This window comes from Macrobrachium nipponense, chromosome 9 (genome assembly GCF_015104395.2).
Source record: "Macrobrachium nipponense isolate FS-2020 chromosome 9, ASM1510439v2, whole genome shotgun sequence".
NCBI lineage: Eukaryota > Metazoa > Arthropoda > Malacostraca > Decapoda > Palaemonidae > Macrobrachium > Macrobrachium nipponense.
In genome coordinates this window covers 14,083,251-14,092,620 of record NC_061110.1, presented here as the reverse complement: position 1 = coordinate 14,092,620, position 9,370 = coordinate 14,083,251, and the positions used below count along the sequence as shown (strand labels likewise).

Below are 9,370 nucleotides of genomic sequence, written 5' to 3'. Positions count from 1 at the left end.
CGGGGAGAACACGTGCTAATGCTGCTCATATATGTGTTTATATACCAGCCAACTGGAAAACAATCATATCTTTTCACATGGTAGCGATGCTTTGTTTCTTTTTTTAAAGAAAAGGCTGACGACTGGGCTAATCATGGCTTGCTATGTAATACAGCCCGACGGAAAAGACCGAATGCAATGAATGGGGAGGTAACCAGCATCATGAAATAAGGTGTAAGACTCAATGAAAAGCCAAGAAAATGATGAAAATTCCACAAACTGAAATCGTTTTACGGCACCGATTTTCTTTCTTATGAACACTATTTTTTTTTTCTCTACTTTATTATGCCTCATTTCTTACATTTTTGGGGGGAAAATTATGAGAATTTTTTAGCCTCTACAATAGAAACTATAATAAAAATAAGGTTAGCATGTACTACTTTTTAGCTCAAGTCATCACTGATTTATTCTCTCTCTCTCTCTCTCTCTCTCTCTCTCTCTCTCTCCTCTCTCTCTCTCTCTCTGTGTTTATATATATATATATATATATATATATATATCATATATATATATATATATATATATATATATATATATATATATATATATATATATTATAATATATGCATGTAGTATACATATACAACTGTGAAATATATTCTGTTAAAACAGAACTACATCTAATGAAAGGCGTCCCATAAAATGCCAAAATGTAAAAAGTAAATACTATATTTCAGAGACCAAATGAAAGAGAAACAGTTTGGTCTCCGAAATATAGTATACTTTCTAAATTTTGGGGTTTTTTATGAGCTCCTTTTATTAGATATTATATTATATTATATATATCTATATATATATAATTATTCTATACGGTAATACACACACGCATATATATATATATATATAGATATATATATATATATATATATATATAATTATTGTTATTTTTTTATTAGGGTTCACATATTAAGCTTTCACCAAAGCAAGAAATTCCAAAATATCTAATTTCCTCTGAAGGTTTCTCCAATCACGTGTGGACTGTTTCCAATTTTCAACTGAACTGGTACCCACGCATAAATGACAATTTAAAGATTTTCTAGATACAATGATTCAGCTTTGAGTATTTTAATGAAGGATTTTTTAAACTTAATCTCAAATAATATGACTTCTTGAATTTTCAAAAATTAAATAAAAGTTTCTTGGGAATGATTGTAAATAGAAAATATTTTATTCAAATAATAAATCAAATGAATAAAGTCATCTAAATTTAAAATAAGTTTATGGAGTTTATAGGTTAAGTGAAGTTACCTTTCATTCCTTATATTTATCAATTGTTTTTCAACAGTCAGATATTAAGAAACTATTTCTTTTTCATAAATGAAGTAAAGTTTAATCCCAATGGATATAAAATGAAAACGATTAACTTCCAGTGGTGTGTATACCTGCTGTGTGATCGTCCATGAGAAAATAATCTGTCTCAGAGCGATCTTCGTTATGATGGGATGTGGCTGACGAGCGTCCCAAGGACTGTCTGGCAGGACTACCCTGCTGGGGGGTTCCTGCCCGGGAGTCTCTCTTGCTCCCGGCCACGTGCTGCTGGTCTCGAGAGAGCCTCTCCGGTGACCCACTTTCCGAATCCTTGGCTGCCTCTTGAGGTTCCTCCGAAGGATGTTTCTCGACGGCCTCCTGAGCCAGCAGGGACTGCTGCGTCTCGCCCGTGGCACAGGTGGTGGTGGCTGTGTCCGTCGTGTTTTCGCTCTCGATAGTTGAGGTCGTCGTCGCTTTGGAAACTGGGGATTCTGAAGGAGATATCGGCGCTGATAGTTCCTCCTTCGATGCATAGATCTTATTTTGCTTGATTGCTGGTGGGTTTATGTCCTTTGTTTCTACAGGAGGAGGGCTGGACATCTTAACAGGCAGTGGTAACTCTGGTTTGCTTTGGGTCTGCCATGTCCTCTTGGGCCTTTTGGGCACCGGCGGTGGAGGACCTTTAGGTGGTATAACTGGCGGAATCAGACTTGTTGGAGGAAGCGGCTGTGCTTGAATAGACTGGTAGTGGGATGACCCTGAAGGGGAGATTGACTGGTATATGGGGATTGAGGGCGCAGGAGGGCGAGGAGGAGGAATACGACGATTAGCTTTAGGGGCTAATTCTGGTGCTGCACTATTAGCTTCTTCAGGTGGCTTGCTGGGTGTTGTGGAAGCTTTAGTTTCTATTTTAACTTCTGTTTTAATTTCGGCTGTATTTTGCAACATAGGTGTAGGCTGAGATTCTTTAAGGTTTTTCTCAGGAGGAACCAACGGTGAAGGTTTTTCATCTGCAGTTTTATTTCTCTCGTTCAGATTCTCTGACTGCTCATTGTCTGCAAAACTTGGCATTGTATACACACCCTGTTTCAAACTACCTTGACTGTTGCCACAGTTATTACCTGCGTCTGATGAATGTGCATGGGTGGTGGCTTTTTTGCTGATAATACTTTGCTGTCTAGAGCGAACCGTATTCACAAGGTCTGTATCACTACTGGAAGAATCTTGGGTACGCAACAGACTTGTGAGACTGCTGCGTGAACCATTGGTTTTCCTCTTCCTTCTCTTTAAATCCACCATTTCTGCAACAGAATGTGCACTAAAATGACTACTTCTCTTAGACTTTGGAGAATCAAGGGTAGTTCTCAGACTAGCATCTCTGTTAGACTCTTTGTGACTCTTGTAAGTGCTGCTTGCAGAGTTCAGTGCAGCCTTTCGACTTCTCAGTGGTGAGCTCCTGGGTGAGGCAGCCTTGTATCGCTGAACTTTACCGAGCTTGGAGCTAGTTATAGAGCTGGCTGGCCGTAGGGTATCATCTCTGTCATGATGTCCTTTGTCGTGCAACTCATTAAAATGAGAGGGTTCTGTAAACTGAAGAACCCCTTGATTCTGAGCCTGAACACTTGGCAGGTAACCCTTTGCAGCTAAAACAGCTGCAATTTCCCGGAGGATGAATTCTCTGCTCGAACTGTCAGAGGGACCAGGCACTGGGGGATTAGCAGACGACATGTCTGGAAAAGGAGTCTTTGGTTTTGGTCGAGTGTGCTTTCTCATATGAGCTTCTTCCGTCACTTCCATTCTTATCTGCCTTTCAACTGCCTTAATACGTTCCTCGATATAAGATTTTATCAACCCCTCAGACAGCATGCCATCATAGCTGTGCTTGCTGTCAGCTGAACGATGATGATGATGACCACCGTGCCCAGTGCGAAGGCTCTCACTTCGAAGCTTCAGCCTTGGGCAGTCCTTACCCGACTGTGGGGCTAAACTTGTATTTCTTCGGGGGATGTTACTTTTCTTGGGGTAGCATTTCTCCTCCTTCGTCTTACTCATCACCTCACCGTCAGCCTTCAATTTCTTTGGTTCCAGTATTGCTAAGCTTCGATTGTTTTTCACACTCATCTGCCTTTGTTTCAGGAAGTTCTGAAGTGCCGTTTCCTCCTCACTTGTCTGTGGCAGCGAGCTCTCCATTTTTTCGGCATTTGGAGGCTTCACTCCATCAACTTTCACTTCAAAAAGTGTCTCCTCATAGGTAAGCTCGTCATAGGGCGTTGTCATCCCAGCATAGAGCTGAGTTTCGTGAGCAGAGGTAAAATCTGAATGGGTTTTACTCTCCAGAGTGGAGTAGGTGCCAGCTATGCCCTTCCTGCGATCGTACAGACTTTTTTCGAGCTCGGTTGACTGGTCACTTTCAGCCAGCAAGTGTCTGTGCATGTGGAAGAAGGAGTCCTGGTCAAAAGACCCATCCAGATCAATGCTGTCCTTTATGTTCTTGTTCCAAAGGAAGGATGTGTTTCTCTTGGGGAGGATGGAGTCGGGAGATGAGGAATCCGGAGGTGGAGGGAAGCGGGCACTTGTGCCCTTCAGTGACCTGTCAGGTACTGGTGGGAACATGACACCTTCCATACCCCCTAGCGCTCGCCACAGTCGACCCTGTGCCCGGACGTGTGGGTTCACAGTCTCACATCCTGAGTGCCACATACATTAATTTTGTGCATCTCCGCTGTGGATGTACACTGCACTTGATTTTTTTTTCAATGAACTGATTAAGATTTGGATTAATATAAGTTAATATCATCTATATTTCATTTTCTATCACTCATTGGTTATCTGTAAACAGTGTCACATGTAACTTCAAATAACGACCGCTTGATTCCCATCCAATGCCCAAAGCGATTATCGATAGAAATTTGTCACAAAAATTCAAGACTGTTCATTATTTCAAAATAATTAACGTATTTAATTTTTTCTCCTCCTCGGCACTTAAAATCATCACCTTCATTCAACCGGAAAACAAATTTATGTGCTGTATATTCATGGTGAGACGTATCACATCAAAAACAGAAATAAAGAACCAAATTGAAAAACAAAGCCGCTAACTGAACACCAAAAGCAACCATTTAACTTCGGTGTCAAGGTTTACAACAAACACAATATACTGCAAATACATTCAACCGAATGCACAGACACTTGCAAGTATAATGAAGCCAGGCACTGCTTTTGTCACACCAAAAACTACAAGAAAACCAATACAATCCAAAGTATGGCACTCGTTAACCGACGCTAGTAATAGTTGTTTCTGGTTCCGTGGACAATCCTGTATTGCCAACTGTTCTGCTAAGAGCAAGAAGGCGCCATGATGATCTACTGAACTCAACGACCAGCCAATGGCAGGCCTTCAAGAGCGTCCGCAACACTGACATATGGCGTCCGTGCCTCCATCTTGCCGCTCCCATCCACCACTCTCTCACCCCCCTATCCGGCACCAACGCACCACCCAGACGTAATTCCTCCATCCCATCCCCACCCTCCATCTATTTATCCACCTGTTAGTTCTTTCTTTCTTTCTTTGTTTTCCCTCACACGATGGACATACAGACTAAACATAAATCTATCTCTAATTGGTTTCTCAAGTTCCATCGTTCTTGACCGATCAGTCAAATAAGAAGCAATAGGTTTGGAAGAGAAGCCCACTTCTCTTCGTTTCAAACTTTTTTGCTCTTCGGTTCTGATATTAAAAGTTAGCGATATTTAACAAATATTTTTAAAGTTTCTTTCTCTTATGTGCGGGCAAATCATTAATTAAATAAGCAAGTTTAATTCTTTCGCTGCGTTACTAGACAAGAATTTATAAAACTCGGAAAACTTTGTTCAAAAACCTCTTTCATAAGACGTTCTGTGTCAAATATTGATTATTGTCCATTCGGATTAAAAGTTTATAAAAATCTGTAATTATCAATATTCACTGGAATCGACAAGCTTCCCCACCTGGCTCTTCAACCTTCGATAAGCACAGACGTTCCTGCTACGTTTAAACAAAGTTCCTTTCTTCTCATTAATTGTGCCGCTTATAACAGCTGCTCATTTTTTACGGCTCCGGATGGTCTAAAGAAAAAGCAGCCAGTGTCTTTTCCTCTTAGAGGTGGGGCTCCACTGGGTGCCAACCTCAAGGGTTTCATTTTATCATTTTGGTACAATGTAATCATGTAACTACAGTAGATTCACACCAGCCGTGCATTTGATGTCTAGGCCAGTCCCTTACAACGCTCCTGATTGGCTGGTGATAAGCCAATCAGAGGGCTGGCAACTCTCAGTCTCTCGAGAGAGTTCGCATAGGCAAGATGTATGTTCCGCCTCTCCTGCAGGATACATCTTTCCAATGTATCGCTCAGGAGAGGTGGAACATACATCCTGCCTATGTGAACTCTTCAGGCCTAGACATCAGATGCACTGGTGATGTGAACCTACTATAGCCCTAAACCTTTCGCCACCTTGGCTGCGACCAACGAGAGTCAACTATCCCCCAAGCACCTATATCAATGGTTGGACAGCAAAGGCACTGGATTTTTCAGGATATAGTCCCGAGCCATTCCCCCAGGGAAGATCGATGTCGAATCTTTCGTTGGTGCAGCGAAGATGGTAACCACTAACCCACAGCATTCGAGAAAGGTCAAATATCTAACTATATCTCTACCAGAGAAAATGAAAACCATGTAAATGCATTTCAAGAATTCTTGTAAAGCAACTAACAAATTCAAATAAACCATATGGTTTGTGTTGAAGACATATTTTTTAGCATACCTTAGTGACTATATATATAACTTTGCTATGATAACAAACCATACCTCTGATTATTACGGAAGAATGAAGTCTTACAGTTAATTATGACATCGAAAAAAAGAATTGATTGTCTGATCTAGAATTCTCTAACATCGTAACATCAAAAGTCCTTGACCCAAACCGAATAAAGAATAAATAATAAAAACAACAGCAGCAAAATTAATTTAACAGTAAAGTTCATTAGTTAACTGTACCTACTAGATGATTGACACTAATTGTGAAGTCTAGTGGTTGATTGTGACACCGAGATTAACTCTAAATAATGATTTCGACATTGATAGTGAAGTTATGTGCTGACTGCGACACAAACAATAAAGGCTAATGGCCGATTACGATCATGCAAATGAGGACAAATGGCTAATTATGACAGTGAAAATACATGACAATTAACTGTTCCGTCGAAAATGAAGTCTGTTAGTTTGGAGTGACACTGAAATTAAATGACCCAATTAAAATTCAGGGATTTATTCATAACTTTACGTAACTAAAGTTTTTTCCCTATAGGCTACTGACATGGGAGACTTCAACTTACAACAAGAAGTTATCCGTCAGACAGACAATGACCGTCTGTTTTTCGATGAGATTTCAACAGGGCAAAAAGTACCGATCTTCTAGAATCTAGATAGTATATGATAATGAAAACTAAGGACAAAGAATTTCTAGACAAGCATTTTGCTGTAATAAACAAATGCAAGAAATATGCATAAGCACTGTTTATATATATCATATGATTAAACTCATGATATATGAAACGCAAGAATAAAGGACTTTTCTTCAATTAACATTCTAACTGAAAGAATCTATAAACGACTGTAACTTGAGAGGAAAACGGGGAAATGCATTAGATGAATTATTTGGGATTGGTAAGCAAAACAAACCAAAAAATTTTTTTTTTTACTGATTGATAACTACTGGAGATAGCGGTCCTTTTGATGAAAGACTGACTTCGACAACGAAAGTCGAAGAAAGCGAAAGCAATAGGAGAGAAAGCGGAACAGAAAAAAGGCAAATCTTTTGCGATTCTTACAAATACTTCACCACCATTTTCTCGTTCCTTTTTCCCAGGCTAGGATTGTCATCCGTTACTTTGATCGTCAGTTCGTTTGTGTCCAGCACGAAATGTGAAATCAAAATGCAATTATAACGCTCTGTAAATACTTTTTCTAACTTGATATTAAACAAACAAAAATCCAGTGACTGAATTTTTTTTTAAATGTACGAAGAATAATAAAATAGAAAGATATAAATATTTATCGACAGAATAAGGCACGAAAAAGATGAACAATATAAAACTTCCAGTGCACAACCAGGCAATCTCCGGTAAATAGATCAGAGCGCTGCTGTGCCACTCAAAAGTGAACACTTCATCAACCAGGTATAAGCCGCAAGAAATGAAGTGATAAAAATAACCAAAGACTTTCTGGTCACTTAGAACATTACTCACTACATAAATTTCCTGGTAAACCTGACTATGGAGAGATGCATTACACATTCAGCCACACAATAAACACGAATAATGGCTTCTCCACACTAGATCAACCTCAGACCACTATACAACCACAGATCCAGATGTAGGCTGGTGAGTGAGGGGGGGGGGGGGGGGGGGGGGGGGGGGGGGAAATGACAACAGGAGGGCCAGAAGAAAGAAAAAAAAAACCTGATAAATCCCTGGAGAAGTGAAAACCATTGAGGAAAAAATGTTGGCTACAGACAAAGAAGGAGGACGAAAAAACATTATACACTGAATGGATAGGAGAAACAAATTGTAGACGCACTTAAGGAAAATGTCGGAGAGAAGTCGAAAAGAGAAGATAAAAATGGCAGAGGTTTAATGAAGAGGCAAATAAGGCTGGAGATACCAGAAGGAGAAGGAAAAACAGAGTTACGCTTCAAGAAAAGAAAAAGCTGCATGGAAAAGGATGGAGGAACAGTTGCAAGACGAAAGACAGAAACATAAGTAATGAAAAGAAGAATTAAGGGGAAAAAATATAAGGAGGGAATCAGCAGGAAAAGAGTGGCAATGACTGATCTAATATCAAAACTAGGTTCGAAACTACCATGTCCACCGACGCAGGATGTTGTTTTAGATTTAGCTGACCTTATGCCAGCACGGGCTCTTGCTCATAGAAAACGGAAGAGCAGCAACAAAAATAATTATATATCATAAATAAATAAAAGTTAAACAGAGAATCCAGCTCCTGCTGCTACTTCATCAGCATCTCCTTCAGCTTTCCTTAAGGACTGAGGCTGCAATTCTACAACATAGCCCTCTGGCTCTAAAACTGAACTGAAGGGAAGGCTCTTTCCTTCGAGACAGAAGGCCTCCGGTGAGTGACCCTCCCTCCGCCTAGGGGAGGGGAGCACCACCTCCCTCGGGCGAGTGAGGGTATTGCGGTGGAGGAAGGTGCTGGCTCGTGGTCATGGCCGTGGTACAGAATGTGGATTTTTTTTTAATAAGACAACTAAGGGGGGGAAAAGGTGACGTTCTCGTTGAAACAGTGAAAAGAAACACAACTAACGTACGTACATATATACATGTTCATAAGTACACGTATTTATATGGACCGGTTAGTAAGTCTGAGAACTAGCATTCACCCAAGTTGAGCGCAAAGTTTAATAACTTTTTTTTTCAAAACGACATGGAAATAATTTTCAGAGCCAGAACTTTAAAAAAAATTAAAGAAAACATAAAAACTGTCTAATTTTATTTTGACGTCGTTGGTACAGGTCTAAAGAGGATATAAACTGGTCGCCATCAACTCAACAAGTTAGAAATGTTATCTGAAACCAACGACATACATTAGAGTCAACCAAAAGATATTCACATATTTTAGTTTAATATTATCATCGTCATCATTTAAATTGTCAGTAATCACTACCACCATCATTATCATTATTAAAACCATTCCGTAATCAATATCATCATCATCAGTCAAATCATTCAAAAATCACTATCATCATTAAAATTTGTCAGAAATCTCTGTGAATAATCTCATTTTGAATATTAATTTTCAATGTTTCTGACCAGAGGAGTGACTCAAATTCGTATATCGATCAGCATTATACAAACCAAATAGAAGTCTTCATTCAAAGTGCATTTCATCTACTAAAGTAAAGCAGAGATTAACATTCCATTTTAAAACTGAATAGTTCAGCCATTATTCTAATAGCTAGGGAGTTTTGCTTTATATAACAAAGAAGAGTAATGGACTGGAATTTTTCTTCGCAGCGTTGTTCCAGAAAA

The 9,370-nt window shown here is 39.5% G+C and overlaps 1 protein-coding gene across 1 annotated transcript; it reads right to left on the bottom strand.

Annotated features, from left to right (window-relative positions):
* Nucleotides 1–1,398: 1,398 nt before the first annotated feature.
* On the bottom strand, nucleotides 1,399–3,912 carry LOC135218014 (serine/arginine repetitive matrix protein 1-like). Its single transcript, XM_064254159.1, has one exon. The coding sequence runs from the start codon at nucleotides 3,910–3,912 to the stop codon at nucleotides 1,399–1,401; it is 2,514 nt and encodes an 837-aa protein (XP_064110229.1).
* Nucleotides 3,913–9,370: the final 5,458 nt, after the last annotated feature.